General features: G+C 50.1%; 1 protein-coding gene across 2 annotated transcripts in view; it reads right to left on the bottom strand.

The window, feature by feature from the left end:
* The window catches only part of LOC113908686 (myocardial zonula adherens protein), an 85,815-nt gene extending 70,070 nt beyond the window's left edge, over window positions 1-15,745 (bottom strand). For both annotated transcript variants that reach the window (XM_027568988.2, XM_027568989.2), the window contains exons 1-2: window positions 15,540-15,745; window positions 4,722-4,808 (exon numbers count right to left, since the gene is read on the bottom strand). In XM_027568988.2, coding sequence (XP_027424789.2) covers window positions 4,722-4,808; window positions 15,540-15,605 — 153 coding nt within the window. In that variant the 5' untranslated portion in view covers window positions 15,606-15,745. The remainder of the gene's footprint in view (window positions 1-4,721; window positions 4,809-15,539) is intronic.
* Window positions 15,746-25,054: the final 9,309 nt, after the last annotated feature.

Below are 25,054 nucleotides of genomic sequence, written 5' to 3'. Positions count from 1 at the left end.
CTCAGCAGGACAGAGCTGATGTGCAGGGTGAGCATCTCCCCAGAGAAGCTGGCTCCCAGCCAGGAAAGGAGCAGCTCTCGGAGGTAAAGTCTGCAGAGCGAGAAAGCAAGGCCTGAGGACACGGGCAGAGAGAGGCTCAGATTTACGGGGAAGGGCATACGGATATCAAACTAAGATGCCACGGGCACAGCCCAAGATGAAGATGCAGGAAAGGCAGTTCCAGGAGGGGGAGTAACTCCCAGAAGCCTAAGGGAGAAAAGCAAAGAAGGGCCACTGTGCTTGGCATTCGAAGTGTTGAGCCTGGCCCCGAGTCACTGCCTCTCTAAGCAATATTACAGGCCACTTTGGTGGGTCTTCTCATATATTAGCTCACTTACTCTTTGCAACCAGGCATTACTGTGCTTCCTTTGAAGACAAGGAAACGGAGTGGCAGAGAAACTAAGGGTTTGGGAGCTCATCTGTGGCTGGCAAAAAGCAGTCTCGGGGCTGGCAAAAAGCAGTCTCGGGGCTGCCAGTACCTTCTAGAAGAGAAGAACTAAAAGCAGTAGGCAGGAACAGCCTGCCATAAGGGCAGGAAACCTCCCCCTTACCCCCCTGGAGCCCGGGACTCCAGAAAAAGACGCCTCTGCGGTGACTGCCTCCAGAAGTCTCCAAACACACCATCACGAAGCTGGGCAAGATCCACCAGGCGCCAGAGCCCTCCCCTGTAAAGGGTCTCTCTGCGGTGACTTTGGGAAGAGCGCGCGGAAGAACGGCCCAGCTGGCATGTATGTGTGATCAGCTGCCCCCGGGATCCCAGGTGCTCGGAACACACAAAGCATCAGCCACAACGACGTCAAAGAATAAGGCCCAGGCCCGCCCTCCGTCAGCAGCAGCTCCAGCAGGATCCCAGACATGGTCCTACCAGTTCGGCTTCATCGGACACCTGGCAGGCCTTCCCACTTCCCCCTCCGCACCAGCTCCGATCCCCCCAGCCCTTGTACACCCCCGGCCCCTCCAAGAAACCCAAGTCCCCTCCACAGGGAGGGTGGTCCCGAGTTCTTGGCGCCCTGCACTTTTGCGGGGCCACCACGTCCCGGGGGAGGGACAACCATGGTGGAGGCGCATCACGCGGCATTTTCAGGGCCTCCTTGCCCGTGCCTGGCCCCTGACCCCAGTGACTCAAACGCAGGAAGCTGGCCAGGACATGGTGGCAAAATCACTCAGAATGGCCTCACAGCTATACCACCAGTACCTTCTGGTGCAACCACCACCCAAGGACTTCAGTCCTGAGGAAACGGCCGGCCCCACCCTCCTCCACTCTACCCCGATTCCTCGGCAGTGAGTCACCGACGCATCACAGATGGGCGCTTGGCTGCACACCAGGTCCACCCAGCAGCGTGCGAGGCCTCCTGGAGCATGTTCTGCCGCCACGGCTCCTGCCCAGTGTTCCTCACAGCCCTGGGCTGCCCCCGTGCCCACAGGAGGGACTGTGGCCCCCATACCGCCACTTTTACCTGCTTTACATACAAGGGCTCATGATAATATCTGGATTAAAAAAAGAGAGTCTTATGGCTTTGAAAAGTTTGAAAAGCACTGTTTAAGACAAAATGGGCACATCTAAGTATATGACTAGGTTACCAACTCCCGCTTGATGTAGAACACGCGCCCTCTCTGCTTGGGAAGACTTGATTCCTCTCAGCGCTGACGTGCCCTCCAGTGCCTCGCAGCAGCAGAAACCCTTCATAAACCGCTCCCAGGCACGCAGCTGGGGTCTAGCTCCAACAGACCAGACTCCCCACTTCCCTTGCCGCGCATACGGAGACAGCCACTACGGCCCCTCTCCTTCACTCCCTCCAGCTTAGGCCGCTTCCTCAAAAAGTGCTCCTTCTGATTCCTCATGTGTTAAGCAGCCATGAGCCCCTGGACACAGCTCAGGTCCAGTTCCCTAAAAGGACAGACAAGGCAACAGAGAGGGCAGAAGGGACACCCCCCCAGCATCACAGCGCCCCCCTCCATCTAGTCAACAACAGGTGTCTGGCTGGGTGGTTCTGGTGATGAGCTTTAACCCCCAAACTTCTTCAGAGAATGTTCAAAGCTACACACAGGCTGAGAAAATAGTTCAAGGTACCATTATCACAAGTAAGAAAAGTAAGAGTTATTCAATAATATCGAATATGTGGTTCATATTCAAAACTGTACAATTACCCCAATATAACTTTTACAGATTTTTTTTGATCCCAGATCTAACCAAGGTTCACTCATTATATTTGATGTTAACCCTCCTTATAGTCTCCTTTTGGCCAAATGTTTTTGCAGAATGCCCCACATGTGGGGTTTGTTTCCTTATTATTCGATTTAGTTGAACAAGTTGGCATGAACATCACATAGGTGATATCGGGCACTCCTTGGCTGCATCACTTCGGGAGCCCATAGGTCAGGCTGCCCCCTTCCTGGGAGAGCTAGACTGGAGCTTTGGTTGAAATGCTGGCTGCCAGACTGTACCATTGTACCTGTGGAGCCAGGAGGTAACGTGTGAGGGCATGCTCTGGGAGCGTGTGAAAACACTGTTCCATGATAATCTTCCACCAACTAGCCTTTGCGTCCACTGATGAACTGACCTAGGGGTTACAAAATAGAGATTTTCCAAGTTTATCAGCTGAAGTTCTATAAAAGAGCTTGCCCTTTGTAAATCTCTGATGATTACTGTACACTCGTGAATCTTTTTTTTTTATTATGCAACATGTCAAAACATATTACTGGCATTACTTTTTTTTTTTTTTTTAAAGATTTTATTATTTATTCATGAGAGACAGAGAGGCAGAGGGAAAAGCAGGTTCCCCACAGAGCAGGGAGCCCGACGCGGGACTCAATCCCAGGACGCCGGGATCACGATCCGAGCCAAAGGCAGACGCCTAACCGACTGAGCCACCCAGGGGCCCCTGTCATTACTTTGATGTTCACATTGTTCCGGTTTTGCCAGTTCAGTGAGACCCCCTTCAAACCGGCTTCTGGGTCCTTTGCTATGACCCCTGCCGTGTGAGTGCCCGCCTCACTCTCCGGCAGGAGACATCCCAGGCTCGCCCTGGACTGGCCTTGCTCCCACGTGGGGCCAGCCATTTTTTTCTGGATCCTTTGGTGGGACTCATCCTCCCTCTTTAAGCAGACAAGCAACTTCACTTTCTCTCAACCTGGTGCTAGTCATTTCCTCATCCCCTGCCCCCTTCCCCCTTCCCCTGTCATTCATCATTTGAATTAGTACACACAGCTCTGTACTTAGTAGGAAGGGGGGGGAGAAGGGGCTAAGAGAAGGGGAGGAGAGACAAAGACCAACCCAGTAAATTTAAGGATTTTCTCAACCATGTACCACTCACAGAGGAGCTTCCTTTTTTACAGGTGGCCACGTTAGCGGTCAACTCCGTAGCAAGGCTTGTCATTGTCTCATGATTCCATTCATAAAACTTCTATGATCACATAGCCTATCATTTTACTATTTTATTTTATGCTTACACAAAATATATGCACAAGAACGATTACTACCTACCCCTGGCACTCGTGTTCCCTTCTCTGGTTTTATTTGTCTCCATCAGCACTTACTACCTTTGAAATTCTATAAAATACAATTTTTTAGGGCTGCCTGGGTGGCTCAGTCGGTTGAACGTCTGCCTTCAACTCAGGTCATGAGCCCAGGGCCCTGGGATCGAGTCCCAGGTTGGGCTCCCTGCTCAGCAGGAAGCCTGCTTCTCCCTCTCCCTCTGCCTGCCGCTCCCCCTGCTTGTGCTCTCTCGCTCTAATAAATAAATAAAAACTTTAAAAAAATGAAATATTATTTTTTAATTCTCCTTCTGCCCCCGACTAAGAGGTAAGTTCCGTGACTGACAGGCACTTTTTGCTCACTGCTCTGTTCACCTCTGGACTTGCCGCGGAGTACTGGTACCCTACACCCAACGCACAGTGCCCGGAATACAGGACATGTCCCATAACTCTCTGTGGGTGAGAAAAATGGCTTGCTCGGGACAAGACACCTAGAGGTGAGCAGCACCTCCTATGCCTCTGCTGGGCCTCCGCTTCAGTGTCACCCCCAGCAGTCAGCTCTTCCCTTCCCCATGTTCCCAGAGCCTCTTGCCCTTCCGGACCCTAACACTTGAACTATCACGCCAACATCGCTCCCCAGTCTGTCCCTCCTGAAAAACTTCGAGCTCCTCTAAGACGAGGACAAGGTCAGATAACTCGCGGCCCAGCACTTAGCACAGAAATCTGCTCCGCCCTTGAGCCCAGTGCCCCTGCCGCGAGTCCGGGCTGCCCGCTGGGCTCATTCTCTCCAGGCGGCCTTCCCCGTGAGCTGGGCTTCGGCCTCCAGCGGCGGAGACAGACTCGGCCTCGGGCAGCTCACAATGGGCCCTGTGACTCCACAGGACTGGGCTCTTTCAGGAAAAGCCCGTTCCCTGCCACGGCACCTGTCACTAAGGCCAACGTCCCTACAGCTTCAGGGCCCCACAGAGCCAGCGTTCAGCAAGAAACAAGAGCAGGGCCAGGAGGCCGGCGGAGCCAGCCAGGCAGGGCGGTCGGACTTCTAGGAAGACGGAGGATGCGGTGGCAAGGTCAGGAGGGCCTTTTCATCAGCAGAGTCACTGACAGTCAGACTCTGAACAGCCTGCATAGAGGGCGGGCGGGGGACGGGGTTCAAACAAAAGAGCGCAAAGATGAGAACTTGTCAGAGCTTTGCCTCAGAGACCGCTTACTTGTTCTTTTCTTCCAACCTTCTTTTCACCTGACTCTGAGGTTGGACTCTCGGGGGGTATGGTCAGCCGCAGTCTGCAGACATTTGCCTAGGAGAGACGGAGAGGAGAAGCCAGTTAGGAACCCGCCTTGAAGGCAGAAATATGCTGGGTGAGCTTGTGCTTCCCAGAGCCTGTTTCCGCCACCGAGCAATGAGGTGGTCGTACCAACCACACAGGAGACCCTGAGGATAAGACCAGTTTTTGCCCGGCCTGCCATCAGGCACTCACCAACCTGCTCTTCCAAACAAGGACATTAACAAGTAATTTCACAGCAAACATTTTTTTTTTTTAATTGGTTCAGGTTCCATAACAGCATGTACAGAATGATCACAGCTCACACGCACAGGTCAAAATACACACCGTGGTGTCTGGGCTGTGAAGGTGCTTTCTCCGGGACTATCTGTTGAATCTTTCTCTAACGGACAAGCACACGCATAAGCACAGAGTTTTTTTAAAAAGTCCATACACTCATGTTCACAGCAGCACCATGCACAACACCAAAAGGTGGAAGCAACACCAATGTCCGTCACTGGCTGAATGGATAAATAAAATGTGGTATCTACGTAGACTGGAATATTATCCGGCCTTAAAAGGGAAGGAAATTCTGACACATACTGCAACACGGATGAACCTTGAGGACATCATGGTTAGTGAAAGAAGCCAATCATACAAAGACAAATATCGTATGACTCCACTTGTATGAGGTACCTAGAAGAGTCAAATGCATGGGGACGGAGAGCAGAATGGTAATTGCTAGGGGCTGAGGACACAGAGGAATGGAGAGTTATTATTTAACAGGTATGGAGTTCCAGTTTGAGAAGATAAAAATAGTCTGGAGATGAATGGTGGTGACGTCTGCACAACAATGAGAATATAGTTAATGCCACATGATGTCTATTTCACCCTAATGTCACAGCCTGGTCCTGCTGTGACTTCCTACGGAGAAGTGATTGGGCCACTGGAAAAGGCCAAAGAGGGTCCCAGCAGCACGCAGAGTACCCAGCCCACAGCCATGTGGGCCTGACTCATGGGAGTGCTGCTTGTCCCTGTTATGGACTGCATTGTGTCCCCTGAAAATTCCTATGTTGGAGTCTTACCCCCCAGGACCTCAGAATGTGACTGTATTTGGAAACAGACTCTTTACAGAGGTTATTAAGTTGAAATGAGGTCGTTAGGGTGGGCCTAATCCCAAATGACTGATATCCTTATAAAAAGGGGAACCTGAAGACAGACACACATATAGGGAGACCACCATGTGAACATGCTGAAGAGAGAGGCCTAGAACAGGTCACTCCCACACAGGCCTCAAAGGAACCAACCCTGTCAACACCTTGATTTTGGACTTCCAGCTCCAAAACTATGGGATAATAGATGTCTGTTGTTTAAGCTACCTGGTTGGTGGTACTTTTTATAGCAGTCCTAGCAAATTAATATACCCCCAGCCTTGTCTGCAGGGTCATGGGTCCGCACGGGTCCACAGGGCGGCCTCTAAGCAAAACTACCCTGCAGCCTAGACACCCAGAATGGGATAGGATTGTAAAGACCTTTGAAGTCCAACCTGCCAGCCTAGGAAGGAACCCCCACACGCACCCATGTACCTGGCAGGTGGGCGCTGAGACTGAGGATAGCATTTTCCATGAGCAGGTAAGAGAGTCCATTTGGGACATGCGTTAGCACCTCCACACACACTGTCACCTCCCTTCGAGACATCCCATTTTGCTCCCGGGTACCTCCAGCTTCCTGATGATGAACTTACATGTTCCCTCAGAACTCCGACCTAAGGGACCCGGGGTTCCCCTCAGGGACAGCAACAGAATTCCCTTTTCTCCACATTGGCCTCCTTCCCTCTGAAGCTCTTCTCCTCTGGACTTAAAAACCCCAGCTCTTTCGGCTAAATGACTTGGCCTCACAATCATTCTCCATCCTCACTCTCCTCTGGGCAAGCTTCATCCCCCAGGGACCACAGGGCTCTCACTGTCCCTGATGTGGCCAACTTGGCACCGAAGCTTCAAAGCACACTGCTAGTCATGTTGGCCAAAGACAAACCACCCATTCCAGCTAGGAGGTAGCGCGCTCTTAGCTGACGGCCGAGAGCGCTGCTGGGAATCCGAGTTCCTCCAGAGAAGGGCAAACCTCTGACTTGGGGCCGCCCGGACTGGTCGGAACCAGCTGGCATTTGCACAAACATCAAAGTGTAACTCACACCAGGTAGGCAACCCAAGTCTGTGACGGTCAACAATCATCTGTGATAGGCTGATCTAGTCCGCAGCATCATTTTGCAGAGAAAAGGAAGTGCTTTTCTCCTGCACCCCATTCCATACACACACGTGTGTACATACACACATGGGTAAATACGAGCACACACTTGCACAAGTGCACACACAAAGGTATCAATGCCTACTGGCTGTGTTGACTATGGGCAAGCTATTCAATCTCTTTGAATCTCAAGTGTAAATGCAGATTAAAGGAAGTCTGGCACACAGTAAGCCTCTAACGGTATGAGAGATTTGTATTGTTACTGAGATGCGATCATCATCCTATAAGCTCCAAAATGAAACAGGCCCAACTTGGCTTTATGGTTCTGCTTTCCATGATAACTACCATTTGGTCAACGGATCTATTGTAAGTGATACCTTTTGGTATGGTAATTGGTCCCTAATGGCAGGAAATTTCAGAATAAACTAAAGACTGAAGAGGACACAAGGCCCAGAAGGGACCCCACTGGTCCAATCACCCAAAAGTGCAATGCTCCCTTCCCCTATTTGAGACAATTCTTGATCTGTCCGCCCAGAACTCTGATACTCCTCAGCATACTTCCTGCAGCACTCCACACTGAGCCAAGTGTACCCTGGGGGATGACAAAGCCCCAGGATAAATAGAATGTATTTCCCCTAAACCATCAGTTTTACCTGGTGATAGATAATGAATGAACATAAAACGAACCTGTAAAATCACACATTTGACCTCAAAGCTATCCGGCAACTGCAGCAGGTTCTAAACACCCAGGCCCCTGTGTTAAATGTTTACTCTTGTCCTTAGAGGTGCTTTAAGGCATGGGCTCCTCTCATCAGTGCTGGCCCGCTGACGGACGGACTACACACAGTTTAAACCCAGCTTGGAAGAGGGTCAGACACCTTCCTGATAAGATGGCCAAATGTGTTGTCGTGTGAAAAAAAAGAAAATTGCAAGAAAAAATGTGACTAATAATCCCATTTTTGTTTTTTAAATGCACTCTAATAATCTACATAGATTGATGGAAAAAATTGTCTTGAAGGAAACACAACCAACTGATGGTGGTGATGGTTACCTCTGTATGGTGGGATTCCCACATTGTTTCCAACTGTTCCAAGTATGTGTCAGTTTTTTTCATTAAAAATAATGGCAGTAATAGCAGTAATAAAGATTGAGAGGCAATGTATTCAAAAGAGAGAGACAGATCAAGCTTTCCTAGACCCATAGGACTGCCTCAGGAGCAGCAAAGAGAACAACCCAGAGGTCTAGAAAATATCCTGAATTCCTCAACAGAAGCACTAAGTAACACTTGAAGGTACCCACTAGGTTGACCTGGTATAGTTTACCTCCTTTAATTCATTCACTTTCAGGTAATCTCCCCGTGGGAAATTTTCCCACTGAGTAAGATCAAGGCACAGTTGCTTATCTCTCTGAGCATTTTATGATGCTGATCTCCACGGCTTCCTTAAACTCTAATACACAATACCCAGAGCAGCCCAGGCTGGGCAGTACCGGAGGAAGGTAGAGTACTTTATTCCCAGGGACTCCCACAGCACCTGGCTCAGCCCTATGTTCTGAACAATGAGAAGAACTGAATCTTACTTACCCTGAACACCACAGCTATTGGATTAGCTGTCCCTCCAAGCAAGGGTCCTTTCCACTGGATCGAAAGCAGGAAGGTGGACTCAGTGTATTTGATCATTAGGTTATGGAGCACCCACTACTTATAAAATACTTTTAAGGGCAATGAGGGTACCAAGATGAAAAAGAAATAGCCATGTTCCCAAGAGCTCAGCATCCAAAAATACACCCAAACAAGGCGAATAAGAACACTTAGTGTAACCAACACAGGGTAGCTTGGTGGTTAAGGCTTGGTGGAACTGCACTTCCTTATAAAGGGGTAGGAATATAAAAGGAACCACAGTCTTAACTGGAGGTGGGAGTTTATCAAAGGCTCCTAGAGATGACACTTGAGCTGGGTATAGAAAGACAAAAAGTCCAAAAGGACTTTGTGGTTCATTGAGGTTTGGAGAATCCATCATCACAACAGCAAACAACTACCAGGCCAGGCATTTGCTCCAGGCTGTGGCCAAAGGCTCAGATGTGAGAATGTTCTGAGAACAGTAAGTGGGCCTACAGCGTACACTAGAGTGGGGCAGGAAAACGGACAGACAGGTAGAGGCCAAACTCTAACAAGCTACAAAGGCCTGATGGAGAAGCAAGGTCTCTAGTGGAAGACAATCAGGAGTCATTCACCTCTTTGGAGGAAGGGACTAACACTCAAAATCTGAGTTCAGTGATTCAACAGCAATTCATCAGTACCTCCTATTATATTCCATGCATTACAACATGGAGGGAAGGGGGGAAAATATCGGGAGAGATCAAGCAAGCTTTGTGCTTTAATTGCTTTTGTTGCCCTTATAGGGCTTAGCATAGTATCAACACATAATAAGCGCTTGCTCAGTAAATTAAATGTCAGTATGACTTTCTTTTTAGGTTGAACTAAAACACAGTAAGGCGAATATACCTGAAACTCCCCAGAGAGCCTTCTACTTTCTTCAAACCAACCCCTCCTGGGAGGGACATTAAGGGAGGGGCAGATAGTATTCAAGCCTCCTCCACAAGAAAATACACAACCAAGCCCTTGTCTGCAACTCAGGGCACCTGGGAGCTAGGCAGGTCCTCTGGGACCTTGTTTCTGACCCCCGCATTGTGGAGGCAGAAGGCAGGTCTCCATCTATGGGAGAAACTGGGGAGCCACATACCATCATGCTCTTAGCTTTAGCACATGAGCTCACCCAAGAGAAAACTATCATCAAATTAAAAGGGGTGGAGAACATGACCCAGGGAGGGGGCAGGGGTTGCTCAGTTGACAAAGACGTACTTCCCTAAGGAAATTAGCCAAATGCATTTCCATTTCTCTAAGGCCTGGTTCACTTTGCGACTGTGGGTTCCTGCCCAGTTCCACCTAACAACAGGAGGTGTGGTTTCTGTGATGTGGCTCGAAGGACAGACACCACACTCTGCTCGGCACAAGCATTACATCTCTGGACTGTACGGAACAAGGCATGGTCCACCTGGAGGTGGCCTCTTAGCCCTGCCGTGGCCCTGAACTTACAGGCCTGGTGATCTACATCAGAGTGGGGCAAACCTCTTCTGTGAAGGGCCAAATAGAAAATATTTAGGTTTTGCAGGCCACTGGGAAAACCATTCTTATCTCAGAGGCATCCAAAGCAAGCCAAGAGGGCCAAATATGGCCCAGGGGGCAGGAGCTGATCTACATACTTGGACTCTTTGTAGGTGGTGTATGGTGTTCTCCAGCCCCTCTTTCCCGTGTCAGGACAGACTCCAGACAAAATTCATAAATATAAAGACAGTGACCTCTCCTTCCTGTCCTCACGGGCTCACTTCTGTACCAGCACACAATGTGCCCAGGAATGCCAACATGCAGAGAGAAAATGCAGGTCGATGAATGCACACAAATACCAGCATGACCTGGAGTGTTAGGAACCCCCCCTTCCCACACCACCACCTTGACCTTTCACAAAGCCAATGGGACCTTCCAGAGCACTGTCCCAGGAATGTCTGTATTCCCAAGAAAGCTGTAAGAAGACAGCAATGACTAAAGAAGTAGTTCGCATTCTTGGCTGCACATTAGAATCACCTGGGGAGCTTCCTGAAAAACACTAGTGTTATTCTCTACTTTCAGAGGTACACATTTAAACTGTCTGGGGTGGGGCCGGGGCATAGATATTTTAAGCTTCTCGGTGATTCTATGTATAACCAGGGTTGAGAAGCACTGACTTAACCAAAGGAATGAAACTCCAACTTGTGCAACAGGATGAGGCAACTGAACTATTTGGAGGCCTTCCCAGAACTGTCAAACCCTTCACCTGGACCAGCACTGCCATCCGTCACCTGCTTCCTGCCCAGGTGGGCCAGAGGTGATGGGCTGGCTTTATCCCAAGCTTCTCTTCCTCGTTTCCTGTTTGCCAATTCAGCGTGAAGTATGGCCCCTTTAGGACCCCAGTGACATCCTCCTCTTCTTAAGCACCAATTATACCAGCCCTGGGGAGGGAGGGTCCCTAACCCCTCTCCTCATGTAGTTAATCATAGATGATGCAAGCAATGACCGGGTGCACAGGCCTCTAGGAAAACACGGAAAAGGCGAGTTCAGACAAGCTCCTTGGAGGAAGTGACCCTTCCTCAAAGAGGCATGAAAGAGGCAGAGAACAGCATGGAAAGCTTGGGGAATGGCAAGTAATTTGGAATATCTGGACAAAGTGTGGGAGGGGGACAAGGAAGGCAAAGGCCAGGAGAAAGGCCTGGATGCTCTAGCATGGAATTTGTACTTGTTGCTGGTAGTACCAAGGGGGGCTTCTGAAGCAGGGTCATGAGCTGACTGGATTTCGCATTTTAGAAAGGGCACTCTGGCCTTTAAGTACAAATAAGAGTCAGCAGTATGACTGAAATTTAGGAAATAATCACTCACCTAAAGCGAGACAGAAGGAAATACCCCTGTGGCCCTCTTCTGTGTGCTAGAGAACACGGGAACTGTTTTAGGCTGGAGGAGCCAGCCACAGGAAGCTCTAAGACCAAGACGCAGGTAATGGCTGAAAGTATTTCAGATGGAAGCTTTTCAACATGGTCTCTGGTTAGTTAGCCCTGGATCCACAGCTCCTCGAGCACAACTAGACCATTTTTGAGGCTGACTGACTTGAAAGCCTTTTCCAAGTGATCAGAAGCTCGGGCATCTGGGTTTCTTGTTCGGGAATGGGCGCTCACGACAGATGAACTGTGATGCAGACCACATATGCAGCCCTCCCTCTTGCAGGACACTGAAGACACGGAAGGGTCCAGAATCCCACTCCACATCCTCTGCAGAACCACGGGCTCGCCGTCTTGAGGAAATCAAGTTTCCTTAAGAGTCCCCAAGACTCAGGTCTGTTCGTCCTACTTCTGACACGGCAAGTTGGGTGAACCAAAGCACGGAGGCTGGGACATTTTGTCTCAGCCTGCAACTGTCACACTTTAGTGAGAGAAGCTTCTTGGCTAAGGCCTGAGGATGCCAGGGCTCCAAAACTTCGCAACTTGGCCTGTCAAGGGCCGGGTCCAGGGGGCCCTGGTGAGGAGCCAGCCTGCTTTCTGGGCGCAGTGGGCCACCTGCCCACCCGTCCCTGGTGGGTGCCGCTGCCAGCTTCCTTCCACCAGACACCGAGGTCCCACAATGCCACGTCCCTTCCTCAGAGCCCACTGATAGACAAGTTATGCACACAGATATTTCTGTGAAAAGGAAGTAAATCTGACCCATTCACTGGCCAGCTAAGGAAAATTCTTTGAGCCAATCAGACAGAAATGGGACCTAGGAGAGTGTGTGTTAGCTAGGGAGTGAGGACTGGCAGGCCAATTGGGTTTTGACAGAGGAAGCCGTTGCCAGATAGAAATATCAGCAAGAGCAGGGTAGGAGACAGTCCTATCCTGTGGCCTTTTTGGGTCTGCTTCTGTTTTGGTTTCCTTTTTATGAGCCACTGAGGGGCCATGACCAGCAACACCAGCCAACAATCTCTTATTATCAAGACAGCGTGGCGCTGGAGGAAACCCCTGACAGATCTCGGTCTCTCACCGCCCCAGCCAAACAGCTTCACCAAAAGCATTTGGCTGCACGAAGCAACACGTGCCTTCCTCCCTCAACACACACAACCTGGCCACACAGCCGACCTTTCATTTCAAGGGCTCATTTAGTGGGATTAACTTCATTTGCAAAATTCCCTTCAAAATCGTGAAGCGATGTCGGTATTTTTGGAAATGTTTTCCCTCATTCTCTAAGGGGCATCACGCTGTCCTTACTCTCCAGCCAGTCTATCTTCCTGCTGTTGCCATAGATAAAACTATTTTCAGTGCACAACTGGTTTGAAGGTAGATTTTTTTTTTTCTAATTTCACAACCCCTGCTGCTTGGCATCCATAAATGCCTCTGCTTATCAGCTGATACAAATTACTTTCCCACCAGTTTTTTTTCCTTTGAGAGATGATTTCAGATAAGGAAGTATAAATGGTAGGTGGCAGCCATGGGACAGGGGATAACCGGTGACAGTCTGGTCTGGCTACACCACCCTGGGTGGCTGACTCAGAAAACTCCCTGCTCAGTGTCAGCTGTCACCACCATGTCTAGCTGGCTTGAATATCTGGACCAACACAGCCTGGTTCTCCCGCAGTCCCTAATTTGGTAAGCTCTTTGGATAAAGCAGAAACACTATGTTGATAGCTAGCATGTTCTCGTCCAAGACCACCACCTGTCCAACGTCCAAGAGGAAAGACAGGATGACAGAGTTTATTGACAAACTACTTTCGACTTCAGGAACACTTTTCATGATTACTTGGTCTACAATTTTATTTTCAAGACATCCCATTCTTGTTTTTCTAAAAAAAAAATGTTTGCAAATTCAATATGCCATTATGATACAGTATATGCCGAGACTTACATTAAAATGAGTAATAGTTTCTCCTTTCGGTAATCCAATGTCGATCGCCCCACAAACTCCTATTCACCCTACAAGACTAAACTCAAATGTCCCCTGAAGAGGGACATCTTCCTCGGTTGCTTTGGGAAGAACCCTTCCTTTTAGCTTAACCCAACTTTGTTAACACTGTACCCCACTATAACAACCCTCACTTTGTACGATGGTAGTCTGTGACAAGGGCTGCCTCCGTGGGTAGAGTGGACCCCAATGCCTAGCCCTGTATCCTCCAGAAGGATATCTACAAATGTTGTTTAAAAAAATAAATAAATCAACGGATCACATCTTCCCACCATGCCCCCCACACATATACACATAGACAGGACCTGGGGCATTTGCAGATCATGAGCGGAGGAAATCATAAAGGGAACCCTAGAACCTTTAGATATCTTCTTTCCTGACCAAGTGTGCCAGTACCCATGTGCTCAGAACAGCCCTACGTGGTCTGACTCAGGTCCCTGACCCTGACCCCTCCAGCTCAAAGTATTTTGGTTGTCTTATTCAAAAGACAAAGCCTCTCAACAGTCTGTCTGTCCACTGTACTACTTACAAGTAAAGAAATACCTGAAAGTAAACATTTGAGAAAAACAATCTTCAGAAAGGTTCTTCAGTGTGCTAGTCACATCTGCACCCACCCACTCTAGCTGCCCATCTCTGGAGGGGCACTTGACATTTTCATGCAATCTGGTTCCATGTATGACTCTGTCCAGGCTCAGGCCTGGCTTTTCAGTGACTTCATTCTTTCTCAATCACAGCTGTGTTCCAACTGTGCAGGATTTCCATAGAAAAAAAGGCAAATGCCTGTCTTGGAGTAAGGCTTGGAAACCCACTTGCACCTGATGGGGATCTTGCTTTGCAAAGCTAATAACTGGACAACCAGGGTTCTGTCAACCCTACAGGTCTGGTGTACGTGCATGCACACGCAGACACACACACCCGCACCCACCCCCCCCCCAGAATCCATCACTTGGCCCACACCCAAGAGTAACACAATGCCTTTCTTCTAGAGCTAAAGAAAGCACAGAAGGTGACCGCCAGTCACTTGTTTGAGGTATGGAAACGCAAATAGGCATGTGTACAAGACTAGAAGTCCGGAGTGCCAAAGGGGGTCCTGACTTGGACTTACGCATCTGTTTAGCTAAAACTTGGGAAACATGATTAGAGAAGTCTCAACCACAGAAAAGAGGCACCAAGTGGTAGATTCCATGAATACTATGAGGAATGGATGGACTAAACAGCCACAAGGCCAGCTCCTGGCGGTGCACTCTGAGGCGCTGATCTTGGAAGAGATACCGAACCCGACAGATGCAACCTACATGTGCCCAGCATCCTTCACAGCGCATCTGGAGAGGGGAGGAAAAATGCAACCAAGGTGACAGAGAAACAGAGCGCTTCTAAAGGGCAGCTTCCCTGGAGATGGTGCCCAGGGCTCCCAGGGCTCCCCTTGCTACCACTGTGCTGGTATTTAAATCCGAATGAAGAAAGTGATTTGCAGAAACCCAAGTCCCATACTACTGGGCTCCTGGGGAACCAGCTGTTGATCTCTCCTGTAAGGTGAAGCCTACACCTTGGCTAAGCTCACTCCAGAATAGGTGTTATTCTATCACCAGTGGGGACAAGTGACCTTTTCTTTTAACCGCTGAAAAGAGGCAAGTTGGGGTGTTAAAGACATTCATTCTCTTTGAGTCTCAGGTAGGGACACTGCAGGAATCTTTTCCCCTTGCTTTTTAAACTCGTGCCACCAATAAACGTGGCCGGCCAGAGGGGGCAGGAAGGAAAGGAAAATTCTGGGAATTCCAGAAAGTCCCCTAAGCCCTACGAGCCGGGGTCTGGACGTCGAGAGAAGGATCACGGCCGGGGCTGGGACAGGACGGGACAGTTGAGTCCGGGGGCAGGGGGAGGTTGAGGCCGGGGGACCGGGTCCCGCGCGTCCCCAAAGCCAGACCCCGCTACGGCCAGGCGGCCGGGACGGGGAAGCGGGACGACGGCGGCGGCGCCCCCCCCCCCCCCCCCCCCCCCCGGCTACTCACCCTCCTGCTGGGCGCCCTGGCGCCGCCGCCCGAGAGCAGAGTGACGGTGGACGTGGAGCGCAGCATCCCGCAGCTGCAGCCGGCGGCTGGCCGCGCTGCTCCCCGCCGAATAAGCGCGCGGCTCCCGCCCTGCGCGGGGGCGGTGCGGGCCGGTGGGGCTGCGACTGCGGCGAGGTGGGCGCCGAGGGGGCGGCGCGGGCGGGTAGGCTCCCGGGCGGTGGCGGGGCGGGGGCGGGCACGGGGCGGGCGCGGAGCGGCGGGGCGGGGCCGGGGGCGGGGCCCCAGCGCGCTCGCCCGACCCGTCCGGCCACATTTTCTCCCCAGAGCGCAGACCCGGCCCAGGTGTCGCGCCGTCTCCTGCCCGCGGCGCAGCGCCCGCCCAGGGTGCCTCGCGGGGCGGGAGGGAGCCCTGGACGCCCGGGCTCTCTCTCCTGCCTGCGGTGTCAGGGTCCACCGGCCTGTTCAGCCTCACGGTTCTCAGCGGCCCACCGCCAACCCGCCTGCCCCCCAGGAGGCTTCCCTCCCCATCACTGGAACCCTCAGCCCCTGTCATTCATTATTTGAGTGCCTACCCTGTGTCCCTCCCAGCAGCCAACACAGTCTGCTGGCGCTGTCTGTCCTCATGATGTTTGCAATCCGGTCGGGATACCTAGAGGTGACAGGTGCCCGTGTTTTGGTAGAAAAGGAGATACCAACGGGAGCACGCAACAGGGACTCCGAGGGGAGGCGATGACTAAGCTAACACCTGAAATAGAAGCGGGAGCAAGCCAGGCGTAGAGTGTTGATCACAACTGCTCATATTTATTCAGTGATTACTGCGGGTCCAGCTGCCAAGCACTTTGCATGCATTACCTCATTTAATCCTCGCAACCACCCTTTGAGGCAGGCACTATTATTATCCTGTATCCCCATTTTGCAGATGAGGACACTGACCCACCCAGAGATTGAGTAACCCAGCAGAGCCCCATCAGCTGGCAGGGGCACAGCTAGGCTGGACACCACAGTCTGACCCCAGTGCCGTCCTTGTCCGCTCTGCTGCACCCCTCCCCCAGCAGAGGGAGGGGCAAGTTACAGACCAAAAGAACTGGCATGTGCAAAGACGGGCGGGAGGCAAGAGAAGGTGTGGCATATTTTTTAGGTACTAAAACTATCATAATGTGAGGGGGCACTGGTAGGGGCAAATAGAGAAGCAGCAGAAGGATGCTGAGCCAGATCGTGAAGAGCCTGGTGTACTTAGCTAAAAGGTTTGGCCTTTATCCTAAAGATAAAGTGTCTTTCAGCAGGAAAAGACAATCTCTCTCTACTCACTCTTCAAAGCCCAGGTCCAACACTGCTCTCCATCAAGCTGTCCAGGACCCTCTTGCCCTGAACACTCACACTCATGAACCTCGCAGCTCTTTGGGATCTTGTCTTCTGTTAGAGTCATCTGTGTGCATGTGCGTGTGCATGCGCACGCACGTGTGTCCCTTCCCTAGTGGTGAGCCTCTGGAGGGCGAGGGCTTTGCCTTGCCTTGCCCTTCTCTGAATCCCCAGTGTAGCACCAACATGAAAGATGCTCAAAAACTATTGCTGCACAGAATTACGAATGTTCCTGTGGGACTCATTCTGTAGATGAGGAAACTGAGCCCAGAGTTTCTAAGTGACTGTCCCAAAGTCACCTCGCCTGTTGTCATCACCACCACCACTGTGCCTGCATTCTACGTGCTTTGTATGCATTTTCTCAACCAATTCTCACCATGACCCCCCAAAATGGATACTGCTATTGTCCCTATTTTGCAAATGAGGTGCAGGGACATTAGGTTAATTGGTGAATAGACTGGAACTAGACCTGTAGTGTTCTAACACCAGGTCCACTGCCTTTGTACCGCCCTCCCATCCCTCCACCCCCCACGAGAGGTCTCTCTGTACCCCACTTCCATGTAGCCCACTCTTCTTCAGAGAGTTTTGTAAAACTAAAAGCTGGGTCTGCCTTTCAATAACTAGTGATGATGGTCAAAATGTGGCTGTTGAAAGCCAACATGGGTTAGAAATATCTGCATGGTTATCTCAGTAGAAAGAAGCTAATGATTATTGTTTTTTTGTGATGTTGTCCTGGGGAGAAAGGAAGTGGGCTGCCATTCAGACAGAGTCAAAATAGCCTGGCATCGTCCATGTTTATTTATATTATGGCAACCACCCAAGTGACCACCCAAGATGGAGTCAGCATTTGAAAGGAAGTGTGGTCCATGGATTAATTTTCCCTCTGTCTACCCAAGTCTTTTTCATATTGTTAATATAATACTTTGCACGCCGTATTATAGTTTATTACAAAAGCAGCAGACGGCACAGCAGCTTGTGAGCTCTTTGTTGTAACTGGATCGTGTTTACATCTCTGCCTAGAGCAGCCACCGGCATGTTCCAAAGGCACGCTAAATGTTGAATGGATGAAGAAATGGTGTTAGAGAGCAATATTGCAACTCACTCAAGGTCAAGCAAAACAGAAACCAAGATCCTTGCCAACCCAGCTTCTAGGGTGGGCTAGGGTCTCCAGGCAGTTCGCCAGCTGAAGCAGCCAGTGGCCCAGGATTATCCCAGCTGGGAAAGTTCCCCACACTGGCTGTCACTAAGGGCTGTGATTGGACGGATGCCACAGGCCCTCCCTACCAGGCCGACATGTATGGAGCTGCAAGAAAGAGGAGAGTGGGGAGGCCCCAGGACGTGGGAAAGGAGGACAGAAAGTGGGAAGGCACTCTGGGATTGAGAAATATATGGAAAGTGGATCTAAAATGGAAGGAAGAAGTCAAAAACGAAGTCATAGTCACGAGTTTCTGTGAACAGTTCTGGGAGGAGAAGATGGAAAGATTGACTGCTTTCTAAAGGGGAATCAAAGGTGAGCACCTCTGCTCCAGCCAGACGTCCTCCGGAGCCTACAGAACTGAAGGATTGGATGAGGCAGATGGGAGAGGGATGGGGGTAGGGCTCTGGGGTGGAAGGTCACCCTGCTCCCTTTCAACCTTGCTTCGGTCGACTCTGGGCCCAGCATGAGCTCTGGCGACCAAGGACCACGGCTGTTCCAGCTGAAGGGAACAGAAGCTATGACAGGACTGCCTTATTTGCCATCCCTCCCATCACAGTAGTGCTCACACATTCCTGAATTTCCCTGCTGAAGCACAGGTCTATAGAAAATTCCAGATGTCTGTATAGACACTCTTTCTTCTCTTGAAATCAATCACTGAACTGAACCTCCTTCTTTCACCCTACTTCTAGAACTCTTTCCTATCTTCCCTGCTTTCAGAATCGTCCTTGTTGCTCTCTGCTGAACCCTCCCCAAACTCTCTATTGCCATCTTGAGTTGAGGGGCTGATGAGGGGACCCACTTCTCCAGCAAAGTCCCGAGCCGCAGAGACTGTCGTTATTTCCTGGCAGAGACGATGAGAAGTTGAATCGCTGGACAAGGACACAGGATAGGTGAGCCCAAGCCAAGCCAGGCTTGCTGACACTTTGTGCGCTCTTCGCTCAAGCTTCCCTTATCTGCCATTCAGCCCCAACAGTCCTGCTCTGACTGCCAAACAGAGACTAGACTTTCACAATAAAAGACAGACACAGTTCCAACCCAAGCACGAAAGTATTGAATTATAGAGCCCCTTTGGGTGAAGCAGAACAAGAAACACCCCATATTCACGGGGCGTAGAAGAAGAGGGCAGGCTCTAGAGATAAGCAGAATGAGAGGAACCCAACACCCTGGCCAAGTCACCCAGATGCACACCATTTAGAAACCTGTCTAGACACGGGTATGGTATTGATGCGAGACAAAGAGGCTCTGCACGAGGGCCACCAGCAGCAGTGGAAGGGAAAGGAGGGGAGGAATTCAAACGACAGAAAATAAACAGAACTGAGTGACCAAGCACAAGCTGGAGGATTTTTGTGAATGGTAGGTCACCCTAGTGAGCAGTCGGCCAATACTGTATAGATCGTGAAGGAAGGGGAATCAGTTAAGAACAAGTGATTCCTTTCTCAGCCCTGGGGCTTGGCTGTGCATTAAACACAAAGGGGCAAATCTAAAAACAGGTGTCCTTCTGACTTTTCCAAGTAGCTAAATGGGCTTGTAGTAGAAAAGTTGCAGGTGCAAAGGCGGAAATCTTATGTATTTATTTTTTCAGGAAGACATCCTGGTGACTGTCTTTAAGAGGAAGCAGGCTCCACCCAATGTCAAAAAAAAGTCCTCACAGAAGGGAAGGAGTAAGTCCGATGAGAAATGTTAAAGGAATTAGGGGCCTTCCTGAGCAGGGTGGCACAAGGAACATCCCCCTTTGTAAGCGTGCTTCCTTCCATGAGTAATTTAGATTTGCCCGAAAGCTTCTGGATTGGTGACTTCTCAGTAAATCCCATTGGACTGATCAAAATATGAGTGATACCTGTATTTGCATCTATATCAAAAGTGAAATAGCTCATTTATAATGGGAAGCGGGTTTGTTTTTTTTTTTTTTTTTTGCTTTAAAAAAAATAAAAAAGCCTTGAGATGTTTATAAATGTGTATTCGTGTAGAATATCGGATCCATCTGTTTAGTCTATGACTACTATCTCTCCCAGAAACTGACTCTGAGCCAAGGATCCATACAATTACTAAGGAGGTGCTCCGAGGGGAAACCAGGAGGGGAGTGGAGACACAGGAGGAGGAAGAAGCAAGCAAGAGCACCACTTCAGGGAAAGTTCCAGATCCAGCCTGATTCCATGGACAGCTCTGGAGTATAAAGTGCACCTCAGAGTTGTGCTTTAAGACAAAAGGGTGTTTGTACTCCTCCACCAGCCAGTCATTCCCTGGTCGGGGGTGGAAGGGGGGGGTGGATAGGGGAGGTAGATGACCCCCAAGCACTGTGGTGCTCTGTAGGGGCAAGAACCTCCTTGTCCCCAGGAAATCCTCTGAAGGTCACAGGTACAAACTATTAGCATCAAAACACATGTTAAACAGCTGGGAAAGAGACACACAGAGCTGGTAAACGAGGGTCATGGAGATTGAGGTGGGCACCAAGTGTGTCCATGACATCTATGTATGGTGTCGATACAGAATCTGGATGTACATAGATACCAGTGAGTATGGAATATGGCACGGCTCAGAGTAAAGCTCTCTGGTACAGCAGTAACCACAAACCACTGTGTGGCCTAGAGAGTCTGGTACAAATCAGTGTGAACACAGACAGTCTGAAAGATTCAGAGGGAGGAACACTCAATCTACTGAGGGGAGAGGCAGGATCCAAAAAACCAAGAGGCTGGAGAATCTGACAAGAGGGAATGTGATAGGAATAAATCTACGGTCCTCACCTTGGGTCCAGAGCCAACAACGGCATCAGTAACGGATAGAGGAGAGCCGGCTCAGCAGCGTCATGTACTAAAGATACCTGTGGAACTCAGTTTGGCCAGTAACTCCACAGAAGCCAACCCTTCTATGACCCAGAACATCTCATCTAATTTCACGGTGCTTTCAGAGGAAGGCAGGGTCTGGGCCAGAGAAGCAAGAGGCCCCGCTGTGTGGTGCAAGCCCACCACGCCTGGAGTGTGGCCTTTGATTCTGGGTGCCACAATTTAAAGAACGTGGACCATCCAAATGATTTCAGAACATGACACAGATGGTCTATGAACTTGGCATCAAATAATGGGAGATGCAAGCGACGAAACTGGGAATGTTGTCTCTAGAGAAGGAAAAACCTGGAGATGTGTTAGGTGCCATCAATTCTGTCCCTGTGACGGAGTAGTTAGACGTGTTCTGTGTGACCCAAAGTGTAGAATGGGGCCCAGTACGTAAAAGCTACAGGGAGGTGGGGTTCAATGGAATCTAAGGGATGCTCCAAGAGCCAGAGCTAGCTGAGGAGAGGGAATCGAGGGCAGGACTTGGGGGAGGAAGGGAGCGATGGGCAGGGCCCACTCCAGAGGTAGGCGGGACATTCCCTGTCACTGGAATGTGGCTCCATGAACCGTCCCCAGGCCCACTCTGCACTGAAGCCACGAGTGGACTTTCTAATAATACCTTTCTGGGATGACAACCAGAAATGCATATTCTAATAAGCTTCCCAAAATATTCCCAGCATTTGTATAGGACCAGCGTCTGGGACCACTGATGGATACATCTCATCAAGGATGCCTAGAGGGAGCCCAGGTATCAGGTGGGGAAGGAGGCACAGAGAAGATGCATGTATTCCCTTCAAATCCTAGACATCTGTGGCCCTGGAACTGTGGGATTCTAAGTTTTACATCAGAGAAGTTAGTCTGAGAAACAATTTTTTTAAAATTTTTAATTGTGAAATTCTTTTTTTAAATTTTTTATTGTTATGTTAATCACCATACATTACATCATTAGTTTTGGATGTAGGGTTCCATGATTCATTGTTTGTGCATAACACCCAGTGCTCCATGCAGAACGTGCCCTCTTCAATACCCATCACCAGGCTAACCCATCCCCCCACCCCCCACCCCTCTAGAACCCTCAGTTTGTTTCTCAGAGTCCATCGTCTCTCATGGTTTGTCTCCCCCTCCGACTTACTCCCCTTCATTCTTCCCCTCCTGCTATCTTCTTCTTTTTTTTTCTTAACATATATTGCATTATTTGTTTCAGAGGTACAGATCTGTGATTCAACAGTCTTGCACAATTCACAGCACTCGCCATAGCACATACCCTCCCCAGTGTCTATCACCCAGCCACCCCATCCCTCCCACCCCCCACCACTCCAGCAACCCTCAGTTTGTTTCCTGAGATTAAGAATTCCTCATACCAGTGAGGTCATATGATACATGTCTTTCTCTGATTGACTTATTTCACTCAGCATAACACCCTCCACTTCCATCCATGTCGTTGCAAATGGCAAGATCTCATTCCTTTTGATGGCTGCATAATATTCCATTGTGTATATATACCACAGCTTCTTTATCCATTCATCTGTCGATGGGCATCTTGGCTCTTTCCACAGTTTGGCTATTGTGGACATTGCTGCTATAAACATCGGGGTGCATGTACCCCTTCGGATCCCTACATTTGTATCTTTGTGGTAAATACCCAGTAGTGCAATTGCTGGATCGTATGGTAGCTCTATTTTCAACTGTTTGAGGAACCTCCATACTGTTTTCCAGAGTGGTTGCACCAGCTTGCATTCCCACCAACAGTGCAGGAGGGTTCCCCTTCGAGAAACACAATTTAATAGAGAACGCAGGCTTTGGAACCAAGCGAACCTGCGTTTACATTCAGGCTCTGCCACATATTAGCTGGGAGGTCCTGGACAAGTCATTTCTACCTCCCAAACCTCAGTCTTCTCACCTGTGAAATGGGAGCTCACCCTACCACCTCTTAGAGTCTTTGTGAGGCTTGAATGAGAGGATAGAATATAAACGAAGTGACTATAGCACATGAGGTCCCTTCTAAATAAAAGCACGTAGGTAGAGGTCCCCCCACTTGTGGTTTCTATGGCTTCTGTATTTGTCCTGACCACGGCCTTGGGGAAGCTGGATGGCAGTCACCTTCAAGGGCATTTTGCACTCCTTTGGACGAGCCACTGTCACAGAACGAAGAGGACAAAGGGCGTACGTCCGGGCTCTAATTAGGTATGAAGTGTAGACTGACCTGAGGAGTGGTGGGCAGACTAATGCACTGGCTTCCCGGGGCGGCTCTGACAGGATCTGTGTTGACCTGAAGTCATGTTTCCTCTCTGGGGCCTCACACCTCCACACGATAACTGAGGGCCTTTGGATGGGATGTGCTCTCAGGCTGCTTTGTAGCTTTGACATTCCAAAGGCCTTGATAAACAGAATGATTCCCCAGCATCTCTGGGTTGTGATTCACTCAGGTTATAAACCGCCATTTTCTCTACGTCATAAACAGTTTATAATAGGTGAGGCCTCTGTGGGCCGGGGTGGCCCTGCAGGCTAGGTTCTGGAGAAAACTAGGCACAGGTCCTTCTCTGGACATTCAGTTCAAACCGCAGGAGTAGCTGCCGGCGCAGTATGTCCTGCACGCCCCATGTCCTCCAGCCTGCCAGCCTTGGACTATTTTGACTTTCTGGAACACGTTCTGTACCTTTACCCCTCCATGCCTCCACGTGTCTTGGGTTCCCTGGGACCCACGCTCTGAGGCAGGCATGTGCGCAGGGCGGTTTCAGGGGTGCCCTGAGGAGACCTACCTGTCCTGGAGTGGGGGAAGCAGGGCTGGGAGAGGGAGGGTCGGTCTTGTGGTGCAGGCACACCAGAGGCTCTGGTTGGTCCCCTGGGGCGCCCTGGAGCGCCCTGGAGCCGGGAAGGCCCTTCAGAGCTGGGCCCAACTGAGGCCCTGCACCCACCCATTGATCAGTCCCCTGGGGAGGAGTCAAGCGCAATCCCAGGGAGCCTGTGGACGACTGGGAGGACCCTGAGAGGGAAGGAGGGAAGCAGAGGAGAAGAGCCGGGGGCAAGCTGAGGCTGTCTGAGAGCTACGTCCTGCTGCAGATGCTGTCAGTGCCTTGGCCCCTCATCAGGACGTTATTCCCACAAAGATCGCTGAAAACGCTATTTCCACCGTGTTTGTTATCTCCTCCAAACAACAGTCTCAGCGAATAAGAAGACAGACATATCATAAATGCCAGGCATTTCCTCCTGCCCCAGTTTAGATTTGAGGACAATGCATTTATGACTGTTGCATCACACGGGCCACCACATATACCTCTGAAAATAGGAAACAGCCTGATGAGAGGGGGCTCGGGGGGTGCTGGCTCGCCTGCATCCTGTCTCCCCCAGGGCCAGGCCTGGCCGGATACTCCACGAGAAGCCCACTTCCGTCCTCACCATCCCCTCCCTCAACAAAACCATCCAGAAGGAAAACACTTCCCCCCCATCTTGGGTGGAGAGAGACCTTTGTCCCGCCTAGATGAGGACAAAAGGGGAAATTACAACATGACTGGACACTTCCAACGCTCCAGTGTTCCTTCCACAGGTCCACACAGCCTCCCCAACATGGCTCTGTTCAACATGTTTATATTCAGATTATGGGTGTTTTCTGTTCTATCATTTTATTTCATTTTTCTGAAAACCCTACAGGGTACAAACAAATCTGAACTTGCCATGAGTTAAAACCCCTTAACTTTTTTTTTTAACATATACTGCATTATTTGTTTCAGAGGTACAGATCTGTGATTCACAGTCTTGCACAATTCACAGCGCTCACCATAGCACATACCCTCCCCAATGTCTATCACGCAGCCACCCCATCCCTCCCACCCCCCACCACTCCAGCAACCCTCAGTTTGTAGATAGCAGGAAGGGAAGAATGAAAGGGGGGAAACTGGAGGGGGAGACGAACCATGAGAGACGATGGACTCTGAAAAACAGAGGGTTCTAGAGGGGAGGAGGGTGGGGGGATGGGTTAGCCTGGTGATGGGTATTAAAGAGGGCACATTCTGCGTGGAGCACTGGGTGTTATGCACAAACAATGAATCATGGAACTCTACATCCAAAACTAATGATGGAATGTATGGTGATTAACATAACAATAAAAAATTTAAAGAAAAAAAAAACCCTTAACT

Source organism: Zalophus californianus, chromosome 6 (genome assembly GCF_009762305.2).
Source record: "Zalophus californianus isolate mZalCal1 chromosome 6, mZalCal1.pri.v2, whole genome shotgun sequence".
Taxonomy (NCBI): domain Eukaryota; kingdom Metazoa; phylum Chordata; class Mammalia; order Carnivora; family Otariidae; genus Zalophus; species Zalophus californianus.
Note: the sequence above shows the minus strand (reverse complement) of the source record. Positions and strands in the feature narration are given on the sequence as shown.